Below are 19,233 nucleotides of genomic sequence, written 5' to 3'. Positions count from 1 at the left end.
TTATCTTTCTGAATCATTTTGGAAAAATAAAATTATTTTAGACTTATACCCAAAAAACTCACTTTCTGGAAGAAAAAGATAGCATGGGTCTGATGTGCAAAAACATGCTTGTTGATCTGAATTTTTATTTAAATCATGTTTTCGGATCACTGTGATAGAAAAAAATAGCACAGAACTTATGTGTAATAAATGTTACAAAGTTAGTAAACTTTAAGAAGTGTTTTCTCACCACTTGCAAGGAAGAGGGCTTAACCCCCAACTACCCATCAATTTAAAGAAAATTGGAAGAAATCTATCATTTTTAAGCTGCAGTGGAAGAAAATTCTGGCACAGTAATAATGCCCAAAACCACTATTTGATGCAATTTGACTGAAAAGTCAGTTTCGTGTGAATCAGAAGAAAATTCTTGCAAAGAGTGCATAACAAAATATCCTAGGATTTGAGTAAATTTGGTAAGAAACCACATTCTTTGCCTATTTTGAATAATTATCTCATGTTAGATGTTAGGATAACCATCAATGAGCCCCCAAACTTAAGTAGGTAAAACTGAAAATGCTACATTGCCAGGAATTCTGGGAAGTGTGGCACATGACGTTTCTTCCCCCAACTCCCCAGTATTTACATAAATTCAGATTTCAGGTCATGTTTATTGATCACTTAGATGGAAACTTGACAAAGGACTTATGGCCCTCCAAAAATCTATGACTTGAATGAACTGATATGAAAAATTTATTTCTACACATTTTGTAAAATAATGTAGCATAGAATTTATGAACACCTTTTAAAAACCCAAGGAAATTTAAATGAAAAATCACATACCTGAGTCATCTTTAAAAATTTGGCATAGTTATTTCCTAAAGCATATAAGACTTAATGAATTTGAATGAACAGACCTATCTTCAAGACCATTTTAGGAAAAAAATATACTATGCTATTAAATCCAGAAAAATCCCACATTGCAAATATAGGTGTAAAACTGCATCCCTGAGCCATCTTAGAAGGGAAAATTGGGAGTGTGCGTTCAGGTGTAAAAATAAATTTTGGGAGCCGGGCATGGTGGCTCTCCCAGTACTTGGGAGGCAGAGGCAGGTGGATCTCTGTGAGTTCACATTATTTTGATATATCACAGTGAAAGATTTATCGTCCTCTTTTTTTTTTTTTTTTTTAAAAAAAAAAAAAAAAAAAAAAAAAAAAAAAAAAAATGGAGTTGAAAAAAATGAAATTTGAATGAAAAAGAAAAATTGATTTCCTAAGCTAATTTGCAGAAAACATGTTTAGCTTATACACACATGCACAAAATATAACTTACCACAGTTTTATATGATTTGAAATTGGGCAGTGTTCGTGTTCCAACTTTGGAAAGGGTCTTCTGTTTTTACAACTTAGTGTATTGGACAGTATTCCCACACTGTTCCATCCTGCCTTCCTGCTCACAAATTAATCTCGGAGACCCTCTAACATACTATATAGTAATATTTCATTTATCACAGCATATTTGTGAATGCCTCTTAATCAGTTTCCCCTACTGAACTTTGTTAAAATTAGAAACTACTGCATTGAATAATTTGTATCAATTAAATAAAAGAATTTACATGAATCATTCTCACATGAGTATATACAGCTATTAGATGATTCCTGGGGGGGGCTCATGAATCTCTTTAAAGCTTACTACGTTGTCTAGCATAGACTGTGTCAATGTATAGTCCAGGGACTATTGTATAAAGTGTGCCTGTTTCCAGAAGCTACAGCAGTGCTTTCTTAATCTGTACAAATGTTTCTTTCTGACAGGTGCAAGTATCACTGTGTGGTTTTCATTTGTATCTTCATCGATGTTGATATTTTAAAAAATATTTATTTACTTTTATTTTGTATGAGTATACTACCTACATGTATGTAAGTGGTAAGTGCACTGCGTCATGCAGTGTCTGCAGAGGTCAGAAGAGGGTGTCGGATCCCCTGTAACTGGTATCACCGACAGTTGTTAATCATGGCCCTTTCTAGATCTCACTTTTTGCCTAAAATTTCTGAAAATACTTCTAGACACACTCCCCCATGCAAAGGACCAGACTTCTCAATAAATACATGTGTGACATAGGCTAAGGTCTTTCAAGCAATGAATTCTTGTGGAAGAGTGGACTTTATAGAGTTCAAGATACCTGAGTCATTCTTCAAGTCCTGACAAGAAATGAGGTACACAGCTTAGGTTCCAGATTTGTAAAGAAGCAAAGTTTACTAGAACAAAAAGACATAAAACATGGAGACATACTGGAAAGGAAGCAAACCAAGTTAATGTCCATCGATTACTTATGAGATGTATCTTCCTACTTCATGGAAGTATAAGGATTTTGACTACGAATCCTCTCCATCATCTTCATTTTTAAATAAAACCGAAGGGGTCAGAAGAATGACCCTGGAAGACTTCAGAGTCAGGCTGGATGGCAGATTGAGGTGGACACACTTCATCTTCTTGTGTCTGCTGAAGGGAGACTTCTGCCTAAAGTCTTGCCCACAGGTCTGGCACACATAAGGCTTCTCCCCTTGTATGTCATCTGATGTAAGGTGAGGTGTGACTTCTGGATAAAGCCTTGGCTACACTCTGGACACACAGAGCTTCTCTTCAGAGTGGACCCACTTATGTGTGATTAAGGCTGACTTACTGTTAAAGCCCAGTCCACACTGCCTACACGTGTGAGTGCTTCCTTTTGTGCCTGATGAGGGCAGCCTGGTAGCTGAAGCCTTGCCCACAGTCTCGGCACACGTAGGGCTTCTCCCCTGAGTGTGTCCTCTGGTGTGCAATGAGGTTTGACTTCTGGCTGAAGCCTCGCCCACAGTCTCGGCACACATATGGCTTTTCCCCTGAGTGTGTCCTCTGGTGTGCAATGAGGTTTGACTGCTGGCTGAAGCCTCTTCCACATTTCTCACACACCATGGGCTTTTCCTCTGAGTGTGCCCTCTGGTGTCTCATGAGATTTGATGGTTGGGTAAAGCTTCGCCCACAATCCTTGCACACAACAGGCTTCTCTCCCGAGTGAATGTTCTGGTGTCTGTTGAGGTGGGACTTCAGACTAAAGCCTCGTCCACACACCCCACACACATATGGCTTCTCCCCAGTGTGTGTCCTCCTGTGAGAGATGAGAGCTGAACTCTGGCTAAAGCTGTGCCCACACACACCACACACATAAGGCTTCTCCTTCGAGTGTGTCCTCTGGTGGTTGACAAGAGTTGTCCTCTGCCTGAAGCAGCGCCCACACTCCTTGCAGGCATAAGGCTTTTCCCCAGAGTGTGTCCGCTGGTGGGAGATGAGGTTTGACCTGTCACTGAAGCCCAGGCCACAGTCACTGCACACTATGGTCTTCTCCTCTAAGTGTGTCCTCTGGTGCCTAACAACAGCTGACTTCTGGCTAAAGCCTTTGCCACACTCCTGGCACACATAAGGCTTCTCCCCTGAGTGTGTCCTCTGGTGGATGATGAGGTTTGACTTCTGGCTAAAGCCTCGTCCACACTCATTGCACATGTAAGGCTTCTCACCTGAGTGTGTCCGCTCGTGAATGATGAGTGTTGACTTCTGGCTAAAGCCTCGTCCACACTCATTGCACATGTAAGGCTTCTCCCCCGAGTGTGTCCTCTCATGAATGATGAGTGTTGACTTCTGACTAAAGCCTCGTCCACACTCATTGCACATGTAAGGCTTCTCACCTGAATGTGACCTCTCATGAATGATGAGCGTTGACTTCTGGCTAAAGCTTCGTCCACACTCATTGCACATGTAAGGCTTCTCACCTGAGTGTGTCCTCTCATGAATGATGAGTGCTGTCTTCTGGTTAAAGCCTCGGCCACATTCCCTGCAAACGACGGGTTTCTCCCCGGAATGTGCCTTCTGGTGTCTGGCAAGGCTCTTCTTTAGACTGAAGCCCTTCTTGCACACCCCACACACATATGGCTTCTCCCGAGTGGATCCTCTGGTGACTAAGCAGGTTTGTCATCTTTCGGAAGCCCAGCCCACACTCTCCACAGTTGACACCTCCAAATCCCAACAACTCTATTCGCTTCAGTAATTTGTCTGTTTCTTCAGGGCTCCTAGCTGGAGCTGGGCTGGCCTCCAGCTCTACTCCTGTCGTGCCATTCCCAGAGCTGACCTGCTTCTTCTGGAGTGGTCTGGAGAAGGCTCCCAAACTCCTTTTCTTTGTCCTTCCAAATGAAGGCCTGGTGCCTTCTCTCCCTCCGCCTCCTGCTTTCTCTCTCCAGGAGCTCCCATCAGAGGCTTGCTGCTGCTTCTCCTGGTTGCATGTAGGTCGATGGACCTGTGACGTGCAGTGCCCTCGGGGGTCAGAAGAGAGTGATGGATCCTCTGGAACTGGAATTACAGAGGGCTGTTAGCCTCCATGTGGGTGGTGGGAAGCTGACACAGGTCCTCTGCAGAGCAGCTGGTGCTCTTAACCGCTCTCTAGGCCTGTACAGCCAATTCTTAACTCAGTCTTTTCAGAACTCTTTTTCAATTTCCCAACTGGCTTTGGCTTTTTTCTTTCTCCCTTTGTGATGCAGTGACACTGAAGTGGGGCCTTGCCCTGCCCCTGTGCACGCCCTGCCCCTGAATTACACCCCAGCCCCCTCAACTGGCATTTTAGCTTTCCTTCCTCTTACTGGGCTTTGCTTTCTTTCTCGCGCTCACTCAGTTTTTGCCATATTCTTGTTGATCTTTTCTGAAAACAGAACAAGCCAAGGCCTCAAGAAGAGACAGGAGACACCCGGAAGGCGTGGCCTTGCCCTGCCCCTGTGCACGCCCTGCCCCTGAATTACACCCCAGCCCCCTCAACTGGCATTTTAGCTTTCCTTCCTCTTACTGGGCTTTGCTTTCTTTCTCGCGCTCACTCAGTTTTTGCCATATTCTTGTTGATCTTTTCTGAAAACAGAACAAGCCAAGGCCTCAAGAAGAGACAGGAGACACCCGGAAGGCGCCTACATGTGCCAGAAGCCTGGAAGGGAGGCCAAGGGGTCAAGAGAGCAGCTGCCCTCTCCAGCTCCTCGGCACGACCTCCTCTCTCAGCCCCCTGGGCTGCTGGCAGCCTGTGTCCCATCTTAGTACTTTCCCACTCACCTGAACAGGCAGCCTGGGGACATTTTCTTTCCTCTCTCCATGTCTCCTTCCCTTGCTCTAGCTGGGTGATGAGTTTTGGTTTTGAAAATGGAATTCCTGCTCACCAGGAAAGAAAACAGGACTCTAGGCTATGGTGTCAAGGGAACTCTGGCTTTGCCTGTGGAACAGACTCAAAAGCAACAACTGGGGGAGGAACTTCAAAGGGTAGCATGAAGTTACTTGAGAGAATTCAGAAAGACCACACTGATTCTGCTCTGCACTGGGTGGGTGGACTACTCCTGTCATAGTCAGTCTTCAAGGTCAACTTGAGTGGGTGGAGAAGCACCTAGGAGATCAGTCAAGCACACCTCACAACATTGTGTCTGAGGGGCCTCCATAGAGGGGGCACAAAGAGAGCTGCCTTGAAAGTAGATGGCACCACCCCACAGGCTGGGGGCCTGGCTGGAATCAACGAGGAGGAGGAGAAAGCCAGTGCAAAGCCTCGCCCAGCCTCACTCTCTGAGCTTCACGCTGCCATGAAGTGTGCTGCTTTGTTCTACCAGCCCTGCGACCACCATGGACCAGAACTGTGAGCCAGAATACGTAATTCCTCCCTTTAACTTTTCTATTTATTATTTCTATTTTAGGTGTGTGAGTGTATTGCCTACATGTGTGTAAGTGAATCCATGTCATGCAATGCCTGTGAAAGTCAGAAGAGGGTGACTGGATGCCCCGGAACTGGAATTACAGAAGGTCGTTAGCTGCCATATAGGTGCTGGGACCTGAATACAGGTCCTTTGCAAGAGCAGTTAGTGCTCCTAACAGCTGAGCCATCTGTCCAGTTCCTAAGTTGTTTTCTTGGGTGTGTCTTACAAAAATGGAAAGTCTAACACATCCTATCTCATTTTTAAAAAGGAAACTTAGGAAGAAAGCACCAGCCTGTAGGAGTAAAGCCTAGAGCTGTAGAGAAACATGCACACACAGAGATAGAGATAGAGATGAGATATAGAGATAGAGACAGAGATAGAGAAAGAGATGGGAGGCTTCAACTCTAGAAGATCAGAACTTCCCTATGGAAGCAGAGAACAATGTCTTTGCTCTTGATCCAATCAAAAGACCAAGCCAGAAAGTAAGATGCCTGTGCAAACACAACCTAAAATCCCCAGTGGGGGAGGGAGATTTGAGTCCCAAGAGATACATCACTTACCCAGAGAGACCAGGTTGCTGTAGTTCTCCAGCATCACCTCTCTGTACAGGGTTCTCTGAGCAGGGCTCAACAGGCTCCATTCCTCCTGGGAGAAATCCACAGCCACATCCCTGAATGCCATGTGTGCCTGTAACACAAAACAGCCCTGCTTGCCTAGAAAGGATGGAGTTCTAGTTGAGGAGCAGGGAGAGGCTGCCCAGGTGGGGCAGTAAGACCTGGATCCTACTTTTGGCTGTCACGCTGATATCCTGTGTTCCAGGACCTTTAAATTACTGTATCTACCTAGTTAGTACCATTTATGAACCTATACATTTGAAGTCCTAGGTAGCACAGGGCTTGTGACAGCGTGCATAAGACTTGCACAAACTCAAGCCAGTCAAAGACTCAGCATGGAGGGAAGAGCCTGGCAAGAAGCCACAGCACTAGGTGGAATTACTGTCAATGGATAGCTGCTGGGAGAGGAAGAGTCAGTTTTCTTTAAGGGTGTGACTCCAGGGGATGGATCCATGCCCAGTAGCATTTGAGGAACACAAATTAGACTTGGTAGGCCTTAAAAAAATAAAAGAGGACATGAAGCAAGGTGGGAGTAGGGAGGTGGGAGATGGGGGAAAAGGTCTGAATATGATAAAACATATTGTATATAACTATCAAAGAATCAATAGGTAGGCTAATTTTTTTTTTTTTTGCATTGTTTTTGTTTTTTAGGGACAGGGTCTCCTTGTAGCCTCAGCTGGCCTGGAATTCACTATGTAGGTCAGGCTGTCCTTGATCTCCCAGAGGTCTCTCGGCCTCTGCCTCCTGAGTGCTGAGACTAAAGGTGTAGGCCACCACACCCAGCCCAAGTAGGCTATTTGGGGTACACATGCAAAAATATGATACTGTTAGTTCTAAACAGTTTAAATCTAGACAGAATAGTCAACATGTAAAAATTAAGAAAACAAGCCGGGAGTGGTGGCGCACACCTTTAATCTCAGTACTTGGGAGGCAGCAGGTGGAGCTTTGTGAGTTCGAGGCCAGCCTGGTCTACATAGTGAGTTCCAGGACAGCTGGGGCTATAGGGAGACCCTGTCTCAAAAAGAGGAAAAAAAAAAAAAGTTAAGAAAACAGTAAAGCATAATCATCTTTCTGAGTTTTAAGAATTTAAAAGACCAAATAGTCTGACAAACCATATTAGTGTTGAAGCATACTCAGCCTTTGCCCAAATCCCACACCTTGCACTAACTGGACTGAGAGGTACAAGAGAGGTGGTGAGGTATCTGAAGCACAGAGCCTGAGTTTCGGGCCATCTCTGTCATAAACTACTGTCTCTGTCTTCTCACCTGGGAAACATGGCCGACACACATTAGACTTCCTGAACACACTCAAAATATGTGATATTTAAAATACCACACAAACAGCCCTGATGGTCTCTGCTTCCCTTTGAAGCTTCACAAGCCAGGACTCCATTGTCCACAATTCTTTCAGTGTAACTGTTCAACGCTGCACAGCAACAAACTCTAAACACTCAATGGCTTTTCCAGCACATGGAACATCAAATAAACAGGACCAGAAAAGAAACTCCCCACGGCATATCATAGTAAAAATACGAAATGTTCAGAACAAATAATACTGAAGGGTGCAAAAGGAAAACTAGGCCTGTATTTGGGAAAACCCATCAGAATTGCAGCTGACTTATCACTGGGGATTATGAAAGCTAGAAGAACCTAAAGAATTCCCAGTTCTAAATGACCATAGATGAAAACCCAGAATACTTTACCCAGCAAAAATGTCCATTATAGTTGAAAGGGAAAGAAAAATCTTCCATGACACAAATAGGCTGAAAGAATACATGTCCACAAACCAGCCCTTCAAAGAATACTTGAAGTAATACAAAGAATGTAGAAAGGAACCACTATACCCCAGGGGCAACAGCAAGAAACTAAATGAAGGTATAACTGTAGAAACAAAAAACTTAGACAAAGAATGCAAAGAGGAATCAAAATGATGGCAACTAATACACATCTTTCAATGATAACTTTAAATATCACTGGACTGAACTACCCAGTCAAAAGACACAGGCTAAGCGAATGGATTAAGAAACAAAATCCATCCTTTTGTTGTCTGTAAAAAACCCATCTCAAGGATAGGCACTACCTTAAGGTGAAAGGATGGAAAAGAATATTCCCTGCAAATGGCACTAAGAAACAAGCAGGGGTAGCAATTCTAATATCTGACAAAATAGACTTCAAACTAAAACTAATCAGAAGAGATAAGGAGGGTCACTTCATTCTGGTCAAAGGAACAATAGAAGATATTACAATCATGAATATATATGCACCAAACTCTGATGTATCCAATTTCATAAAAACAGTACTACAGGACTTTAAGACACAGATTAACCCCAAGTCAGTCATAGTAGGGGACTTCAATACCCCATTTTCTCCATTAGACAGGTCAACCAGACAAAGAATAAACAGAGAGAAATCTGAGTTAAATGATACCATAAATCAAAAAGACCTAACATATCTACCCAAGCACCAAAGAATACACTTTCTTTTTAAAAAAATATTTATTTATTTATTTATTTATTTATTTAGCATTTACCTGTTTTGAAGACAGGGTCTCCCTGTAGCCCCAGCTGGCCTAGAACTCTCTATATAGATCAGGCTGGCCTTGAACTCACAGGGATCCTCCTGCCTCTGCCTCCCAAGTTCTGGGACTAAAGGCATGCACCACCACACCCAGCTTATTTATCATTTTTATTTTATGTGTATGAGTATACTGCCTGCATGTAGGTTAAGTGCACCTGTGCCATGCACTGCCTGCAGAGGACAGAAGAGGACATTGGATCCCCTGGAGCTGGCATTATGGACAGTTGTTAGCTGCCATGTGGGTGATTAGATTCAAACCCGGGTCTTCTACAAAAACAACCAGTGTTCTTAACTGCTGAGCCATCTCTCTAGCCCCAAGAATACACTTTCTATTCAGTACCCCATGGAACTTCCTCAAAAACTGAACACAAAACAAACCTCAACAAGTACAAAAAAAATTGAAATAATTCCATGCATTCTATCAGATCACAATGCAATAAAGCTTAAAATCAACTCTGGAAGAAGCCCTAGTAACTACACGAAATCATGGAGCTTAAACAACACACTCCTGAATGATGAGTGGGTCAAAGGAAAAATTAAGAAAGAAATAAAAAATTCCTGGAATTCCAAGATAAGGACAATACAATACAACAAAACCTCTGGGACACTTTAAAAGCAGTCCTCAGAGGGAAGTTTGTAACTCTAAGTGCCTACATTAAAAAATCAGAAAGAGCACAAATAAATTACTTAACATTGCAACTCAAGACTCCGGAAAGGCAAGAACAAATGAAATCCAAACCCAGCAAATGAGAAGAAATAACAAAAATCAGAGCAGAAATTAATGAAAGAGAAACAAAGAAAGCAATACAAAGAATCAATCAAAGAGCTGATTCTTTGAAAAGCTAAACAAGATAGACAGACCCTTAGCCAAGTTAACCAAAAGAAAGAAAGAGCAAATCCAAACCAACAAAATCAGAAATAAAAGGAGAAACATCAGAACAGAAACCCAAAAGATCCAGAATATTATAGGCGAATACTTTCAAAACCTATACTGTATTAAATAAGGAAATTGAAAAAGTAATACAAAACCTCCCAACTAAAAAAAGCCCAGGTCCAGATGGATTTACAGCAGAATTCCACCAGATATTTAAAGAAGATCTACAATCGGGTGCAGCTATTAAAGGCTAAGGCTAACAACCAAAAAATGAAAGAAGATCTACAACCAATACTACTTAAATTACTTGAAAAAGACAGCAACAGAGGGAGAACCCCCAAATTCCTTCTATGAAGCCAGCATCATTCCTCTAATACCAAAACCAGGTAAAGACACAACCAAAAACCAAACAAACAAAAAACTACAGACCCATATCCTTAAGGAACATAAATGCAAAAATTTTCAATGAAATACTTGCAAACCTCATACAGACACACATCAAAAAGATCATCGACCATGATTAAGTAGGCTTTATTCCAGAGATGCAGGGATGGTTCAATATACATAAGTCATGTCATAAATCATATAAATGGACTCAAAGACAAAAGTCACATGGTCATCTCAATAGACGTAGAAAAGGCCTTTGACAAAATTCAGTATGCATTCATGATAAAAATCCTAAAGGGAATTGGACTGGAGGAAACATACCTCAATATAACAAACCCATAGTCAACATGATTCTAAAGGGAAAAAAAACTGGAAGCATTACCATTAAAATCAGGAACCAGACAAGGATGTCCACTATCTCCACTCCTTTTCAATACAGTGCTTGAAATTTTTGCTAGAGCAATAAAACAAGAGAAGGAAATTAAAGGAGTACTAATTAGAAGAAGAGTATCAAACAATACATAACCTCTTTCCTCTTCAAAGATGGAAATCACGCTTATACTTACAAAAGCATTTTCTTGAACTAGGAGGGGGGAAGAAATCTTAAAACACTGCAGTTTGACAGTTCTATTTACAGAAAGGCAGATATGCAAACACTAATCTATTAAAAAACAAAGTAGAGGCAAGCGTGATGACACTTCCCTTTAATCCCAGGACTCGGGAGGCAGAAGCAGGTGAGGCATTTGGATGCCACAGTACGGTGATATTTAAACAAAGACAGCCTGACTCTTAGCATCCATTTTCAGGCCAAGAGTGGACCCAAACTGCTGACAAGTTGTTTTTTCAGAATTCTCTTGGAACTGTGCTTTGAACAAGGACCCACCTGCTCTTTGTTTTATTCTAACAGTATATCCAGCATGAAATGGGAAAGTAAAAGGCCCTTATCAGATGTAGGAAACCAGGATGGCATGCCCTAGGGTGAGATAATTTTAATTCCAGGCTATGTTCTCTGCTAAAGGGAGGGTGCTGAAAACAGCAGCTCTGATATCTCTGTCTTGCAGAACACTGCAGGGTTAGCAAGAGAAAAGTGCTCAGGTCCAAAGTTTAAGCTTTTGCTCTGAGGGAAAGCATCTTGGTCAACAGCCCTTAGCCCACCTCCTTGTCAGGAACAGATAACTCAGCTATCACTAGCTAAAAGAATAGGCCAGGTGAAAGGTCTACTCATGGGCTAAAAGCTAAAAGTTTACTATGCTTTTATCCCTGAGAAAGAAAACACATGGCCAATAAATTACGAGATAGGCACTGGTAAAAGTTTACGCATCCTGCTGTACAAACTGCCCCTAGCTGGCGCTAACTAAAAAAAACTATATGTCCCGTGTCCTGTCTAATTATGTCCTAATCTTTGTATGTAGCTGCTAAACCCCACGTGACTGCCAGTCCCTTATAATGTATAAAAACCTTCTGAATTTTTCAATAAATAGCTTGTTGTAAAGAAAAACACAAGTCCCAGAGTCTGGTACTCTGTTGCCAGTTGGTATTGACCTCAGGGATGCAAGGTTCCCTGCTGAGCAAAGCAGACATGGGTCCCTACAATCAGAGAAGAGTTTTGCCCTTTCTGAGCCCTGCTAATTGAGAAGAATACACATACAATCACAAACAGATGTTACTGACTTCATCCCATCGACTGTAACACAAATGGGACAATTATCTCATTCCGAAAGACGAAAGTGCTGTTTGCAGCACTTTGATATGCAAAACTTACATACACTGGGGCTGGAGAGATGGCTTGGCAGTTAAGAGCACTGACTTCTCTTGCAGAGGACCCAGGTTCAATTCCCAGCACCCACATGGCGGCTATGAACCATCCTTGACTCCACTTCCAGGGGAATCTGAAGCCCTCTTCTGACCTCTGCAGCATTGCACAACATGGGTGCCCTCACATACATGGAGGCAATACACTCATAAAATAAAAATAATAAACAAAATATTAAAAAAAAAACATACACACATTCTTGCACTACCTTGGGTGGAGGACAAAGAAGGAGTCATGAGGGATTAAGGTCACAAGAGGACCACATACCTCAGTTGGCTTGTTTCCATTATGCTGCAAAGTTAGGTAGAAGTCATTTGTCCAGAGTACATCCATACTGTAAAAATCATTACTATAGGCAGGACAATCTCTATGAGTTCAAAGACAGCCTGGTCTAGACAGTGAGTTCCAGGACAGCTGAGGCTACATAGTGAAAACCTGCTTCAAAAGAGAGGGGTGGGGAGCTGGACAGATGGCTCAGCACTTAAGAGCACAGATTGCTCTTGCAGAGGACCCAGGTTCAATTCCTAGTACCCACATGGTGGCTAAACAACCATCTCTAACTCCAGTTACAGAGGAATCCAATACTCTCTTCTGACCTCCACAGGCATTGCATGACACAGGTACACTTACATACATGCAGGAAGGGTGGGGAATACAATTCAATTAACGATAACCTCATTAAAAGATTAGTGAAGTCAGGCAAGGTGGCATGTACCTTTAATCCCAGCACTTGGGAGGCAGAGGCAGGCTGATCTCTATACTTGCACAGTGAGTCCCAGGCCAGCCAGGGCTACACAGTGAGACCCTGTCTCAAAATAAAGAAAAAGAAAAGAAGTCCAGAAAGAAAGCCTTTCTAGAAAGGAAAATGGACATTCATATAACTGCTATTTCTGAAAGCAAAGACCAATGAACAGAACCATGTTTAAAGGTATGAGAGGTATGTTTCAGAAACAGATGACTGGCCTGAAACAAACATGAAAAGCAGTGTGATAGGACAGAAAAGCAGACTTCTAACTCTGGGAATGCTCAATTGGGGAACTTCTTCCACTGGACTATCCTGTGCAAAAGTGGATGGCACTCACATGAAGCTTGGCACTCTGGAGTCCAAAAGAACTCTCTTTCCCCAGCAGGAAGTCTTCTTTAAGCAGCCAGGGTTCACAGAAAACACAAGAGCAAAAACACATCCAGGACAGTCACTGGAAAGCCTCAGGCTCTAACAGAACAGGGCACTTCTTCTTCCTTAAAGGCATCAGGAATGGACCTGCCACAAAGACAAGATGGAAAGAATTATGGGTAGCTTCCTAGGAGCAAGGCTGGGATATAGTGGAAGAACTCAGCCTGGCCAGACAAGCTCTTAACAGGAAGGGTAAGATGATCCTCTCTGCCTGTAGTAAGAAAAACTAAGGCACTAAGCACTTAAATACACCAGGGGCTGTTCCAGGTAGGCACTCTTCATTCTATCCTTACATAGCCCAGACAAGTAGATGCTGCTATCATGTTACAGATGAGGTACAGTGAGTTCAGGGCCTTGCCAAGGTGACAAAACTATGAAGTGACAGCCTGTGAAAATATGGCCATGGAGAACAGACTCTAAACGGTTGTAAGGACTCCTTGTGTATCCACTCAGAGATGATTCAAGACTGGTCGCAAGGTGGCAAGTGCTGGATCTGGATGACAGGCCTTTGGAGTTGTATAGTGTTTCTGGCTATCTGGAATTTCTTCCTAATAAAACATCAAAATGGAATCTAAAATCCTAGGATTCTTATAGAAGTCTTTAGGAACTCTAAAAAACTTGACCAATGGGTCCCAGCTTCACGGCCTCCTTTCCAAAGCCCTAACTCAGGGGAGACTAAGCTGAGACCCTAAGATCAGGCCAACATGGCCACCTCACACCCAATGAAACCTGGGCTTGTTTGGCTAGGCCAGGCAGCCAGACCCTTGTTCCAAGTAAGGCCAACAGGTGGTAGGACCCCCAAACCACCAGCCCCCAACCAACCAAAGCTCCAAGGATACACGGCCCTAAGCACAGTCTCACCCCACCACCCAGTAACTATCACACCCTTAAAAGCCTACTCACTTAGTCTTCATCAGGGTGGGGACTTTGAGCTTGAGGGATCTCCTTTACCAATCAATAATGGGATTTCAACCAATGCCGAACCTATCCCCACCCAAAAGAAAGAGCTGAACCCCCGCACCTACCTCCTACGCATCTCCCTTCCAGCTTCAAAGATGAGGCTCGCCCAACTCCACACTCCAAAATAAGACATCTGGGAGGCAGGGCACGAGTTACTCCAGTGTGTCCCTCAGCTCCACTTTCCTGCCCCACCTGCTCAGTGCCCAGCTTATCCCTAGACCAGCCCTGCAGGACCTTCATCTCCCTGCAGAACAGGGCCCCGGGAGTGGCACTCACCAGAGCCACCTAAGAACAAGGGGTGGCTCCAGTCACCAGCTGAAGATAGCCCCCCACCCCAGCAGGTGCTGGGACTATATTACCCAGAGTCCTCCAGGCGGGGGACCACGCTGCTCAGCAGGCCCTGTGCCACCAGCAGGGCGCTGACAACCCGCAACTCCCACTCATTTCCCACAAGCAGGTTTCTGGGCAGCATGCTTTGGTCATCTGGAGGCTAGCCACGGTGGCACCCTCCTTTTTGTTAAAACCACGCTCGCGCAGCGTGGTGGCGCACACTTCTAGTCCCAGCACTTGGGAGGCAGAGGCAGGCAGATCTCTGTGAGTTCAAGGCCAGCCTGGTCTACATAGTGAGTTCCAGGCCAGCTGGGGCTACAGGGAGACCCTGTCTCAAAAAGACAAACAAACAAACAAACAAACAAACAAACAAACCCACGTTCATAAAACGTAGTCAAGCTCCTTGCCCTTACCTGACCCTGTCCCTTGGCTCCTCTACCTAAGGGATTACACTCCCCAGTGACCCATGCAGGTGACTTCCGCATCCGGTACCCTCTTTCCCCACCTGGAGAGCGGAAATGGAGCACCAAAGATTCTTCTTATTGGTTACTTAGGGGTAGATCGGAACTCTTTGGGAGCTATTTTTCCATTGTTTGGTCAAACGTGACCAGGAAGGGTGAAGAGGGAACCTAGCACTGCAGCAAAATAAGCTCGGTCTGCCTCAGGTGTGCCCATGGGCTCCTAAAATTGGTGATTATTCTCATAGCTTGGAAAGAAAACTCACTGAAGCCATTCACTTCCGCTACTCAAAACCTGGAACTGAATGTCTAAAAGTTATACACAATTGCCAAGAGTATCTAAGTTAAAGTTGAGGCTGTGTCCAATGCATTTCAAAAACACTTGTACAAAGTTGCTCAAATAGTATTTATTAGCTTTTATTAAATTGATAACCAGATCCTTGTGGACTTTTCAAACTATAAAATTCATGTGTTTCTAGACTTTCCCCTTTCTATCAAAGCAAGGGCTGGAGCAGAGAGGAAGACTCAGGACATAATCACAGGTGTGACAGTTTGAATGAGACTGTCCCCCACAGGCTCTAAGAATTTGAAAACTCATAGCCTTGCTGCTTCCAGCTCACCTTTTCCACTTCCTGTGCCTTCTTGAACAGGTGCACTCTCAGTTTTCTGTCCTGGCTGCCCTTGCCATGCCTCCCCACTATGAGGGATTCTCATCTCTTGGAAGTGTAAGCCCAATAAATTCTTCCTTCTATAAATTGTCATGGTCATGGTGGCCTATCACAGGAAGTGAAAAGTAACTAATACAACAGATTAGTTTATTATAGCTCAGTGTCTAAGGCCAAAGGTCCTTTGGAAACATTACTGTATCCATTTTCCTAATTATTAGGGTTTCAAACAGCAGCAGCCTCCCCCCTCCCCAACAGGATCCCACAGAAGCCTGAAAAAGGGAACTGAGCTGATAAGCACCTTGGCCTTTGAAGTCAAGGGAAGCAGACTCTTCTAAGAGGCAGCCTGTCTTTGTCACCAAAGACAAGATAAGCAGATTCTGCCTGTTAACCAGAGATTTTAGGAGCTGTTTTAGCACAGCAGCTTTTCCCTTGTCTTAGGAGGACACAAAAGTAAACACTTCCTGACCCAGATCCTGGCTGGCAGACAGAACAGAGCCAGGTTTACAAGCCCTGCTTTTCCTGCTCCCCCCACCCTGCCTGATTTTTCCCAAAAAACTTCCCGCTTTCAGCACCCTGAAGCCCCCATATATAAGCCCCAGCTCACAATCCGTAGGCAGACATTTTCCCTTCCCCAAGGGGAACGGGTCCCATGCAAAATAAAGCTCTATCCGGCTGAGAGTTTTATATGTGTCTTAGTGCCTCATCCTCCATTTGCTCCTTCTCCCGCAAATTTTTACCTATCACTAATGATAGTAAGGCTTTACCCAGGAAAATTTTCCCCCATAAATAGGTTCAGAAATGCAGCTCTTCACAAAGCAACTCTGCTTAGCCTGTAAGGGAGAGTGTTGCCTCCTTACCAGGGTATGTCCAGGGCTTCTGCTAGACACCACTGAGGCCCACAGTGACATCTCTGCTGACCTGTGATGGTTTAGAGGAGCCCTAGTCTCTGAACTCTGATCCCTATGAATGGAACCACAGTCCCACCATGTCCCCTGGAGCACTCAGAGCTTTTCAAATCACAATGAATGTTGCCCTCATTGAGCTTGGTTATCAGGCTTTGATGAAATTGGAACCAGCATCTAGGATATACTGATTTAATTCTTAATTAGTAACTTACATTTCAAAAGGCTATTCATTTTGATTTAATTGCAATAAAGGATGTTATAATGAGTTCCTCATAATCTTGTCAGACCTATGAATGACTGGTTAATTATCTAAGAAAAATATGAAAAAGTTAAAGAAGAAAAAAACAGTTAACCACTTTTTTCCTGTTTATAAAAAGTTTTAAAAATAATAATACCAAATTTTAATAAAGAACAGAGTTATTAATAGGGGACTGTCTTTACAGCATTTTAAAAGGTGAGTTTCATTTTAAATCTTGTAAAAGCTAAGTATACTCTTAATAAATTTTCACACTTAAACCATAGCTATTGTTGAAAACAAAAAAGGGAGAAACTTGGCACCCCCAAAATTGAATTCTCACAACAGGTGAAAATATTGTTTGTAATGTCATTGTATCTCATGGTATTAAAAAAGGAAATAAATCCAGGTATGGTGGTGCACAGCTGTAGTCCCAGCCCTTAAGAGGCAGAGGCAAGCGGATCTCTCTGAGTTCGAGGCCAGCCTGGTCTACATAGTGAGTTCCAGGACAGCTGGGGCTACAGGGAGACACTGTCTCAAAAAGACCAAAAAAAAGGAAATAAAAAAGTGAGAGGAAATGGTAAAAGAACATAAAAACAGAAGTATTTTAGTAAAGAAATATTTACTTATGAAGATTAAGAAGACTGGATGTTTCCAGAATAGAAAGGATAATAAGAATGTTTGAGCAAGTGATGAAGAACACTTGAGTAAGGGATAAAGTTCTGAGCAGGTTCATTAAAGACTGAATGCTTTAAATGTCTGGATTCAGCTAGGTACATGCCTAGCACACCAAAATGAGAGACATAATAAGTTGTGCAACGCTTAAAGGAAAACATTTAAAAAATTCCCTTTAGCAAACAGCCTTTACTAAGACTTTCAATTACTATGACCTTCCTTGTAACTGGGACAAAAGATAACTTGCCTGTTCCTCTCTATATGGATAACATTCAACAAAAAGATGGGCTAAAAATAAATTAGTAAAAGCAAACCCTGTGCCACTGACAGCCAGGTACTACAGAGATACAGTTTGTTATTTTGATAATTGCTGTAGCACCCCCCAAAAAAAACTTCCAGTCTGATCCTCTGGCTTGTACCACACACCCAGATTGAATGAATGCAAACAAATATTGGGGTTACTTGTAGTTACTGGCAAATGTCCTTTGTGTTTCTCTGTATTATGCAAGTGTTACTTTGGGAATTTTTTTTAACTAAACTTACAAAATATGCTTTAAGTTGTCATTAGAACACAGTGCACATTCTTTTGCCCATAACAAGATAATTTGGCCTAAGAGGAGATAGGTTTTGCCTCCCTGTACCACATGGATATAGTCCAAAAGAAAACAGTTATTTTGGTGAGTTTGGTTGGGATACTGATCAACTGCTTTTCCTGTCTATAGGATGTGATGTAATCCTCCCCTTTCTTTGGAAACACAATATGGGGGAGCTGGCTAAGAAAAAAGACTACTTTTCTTCTTTATACAAGAACAGCCTTCTGAAAATTTCTAAGGTCAAATTTCATTCAGACCTCTATTTAAGTTAGTTCTTAACAATTATGAAGACTGGATTAAACTTTTGTTCAAGCTTTACATATTACATAGCAATTAAAAGTATCAGAATGGTGGTACTAACCTTCCAGGATGTTTAAAAACCATACTTGGAGGCCTATACTGATCAGATCAGAAGGACTTAAAGGAACAATATTTTGTTCCTTGCCCTCCAAGTTCAACTAAGTCCCAGGGGAATATGAGGCATCTCAAAATGTCCTGTAACACCTATCCAGGTCCCTTCTGCACCTACATATTTTACTGAAGCCTCACCTATAAAGGTTGCCTATACAGGATCCTATTATAAAGGTCTTGCTAGCCCATTTAATTCTGTCCAACAAAAGGAACTATGTGCCGTACTTCTTGTCCTCAGAGACTTTCATGATCTTGCTAACATGTCTCTGACTCTGCCTATGCTGCTCATAGGGTTTCATTACTGGAAACAGTAGCTGTTGTACCTCATGAAACTAAACCTATTTTACAGCTCTTTTCACAGGTTCAAAATGTAATCTGTCAGAGAGGTCATTCCTTCCATGTCACCCACATCCAAGCACATTCATCTTTACCTAGGATACTGTCTGCAAACATATGACAAGCTGATTCTTTGGTGACACCTGTCCTAATTCCTTCTAAAGCCCATCAATGGCATTTGATATCCCATGAGCTGTTCTAGTTTGTGACTCTGTTGCTGTGACAAAATACTCTGACCAATACCAACTTGGGGAGGAAAGGATTTATTCAGCTTCATCTCCTGGGTCACAGTTCATCAGAGAGCACAAGATAGGAACTCAGGGCAGGAACCTGGAGGCGGGAGCTGGAACACAGGCCATGGAGGAGTGCTACTTACTGGCTTGCTCCCCTGGCCTCTGCTCAACCTGCTTTCTTATACAACATAGGCCCACCTGTCCAGGGGTGGCATCACCCACAGTGGGCAGGGCCCTCCCACGTCACTCAATAATAAAGAAGATGCCCCA

The 19,233-nt window shown here is 43.0% G+C and overlaps 1 protein-coding gene across 1 annotated transcript; it reads right to left on the bottom strand.

The window, feature by feature from the left end:
• Positions 1-2,199: 2,199 nt before the first annotated feature.
• LOC103739310 (zinc finger protein 133) lies at positions 2,200-7,002 on the bottom strand. The gene is given in 4 exon segments (XM_029566734.1): positions 2,200-3,944; positions 3,946-4,354; positions 5,096-5,191; positions 6,282-7,002. Coding segments are annotated over 4 exon segments (1,890 nt in total). The 5' UTR covers positions 6,403-7,002; the 3' UTR covers positions 2,200-2,680.
• Positions 7,003-19,233: the final 12,231 nt, after the last annotated feature.

Source organism: Nannospalax galili, unplaced genomic scaffold (genome assembly GCF_000622305.1).
Source record: "Nannospalax galili isolate Female #2095 unplaced genomic scaffold, S.galili_v1.0 scaffold2559, whole genome shotgun sequence".
Taxonomy (NCBI): domain Eukaryota; kingdom Metazoa; phylum Chordata; class Mammalia; order Rodentia; family Spalacidae; genus Nannospalax; species Nannospalax galili.
This window is presented reverse-complemented; position numbering and strand designations above follow the sequence as displayed.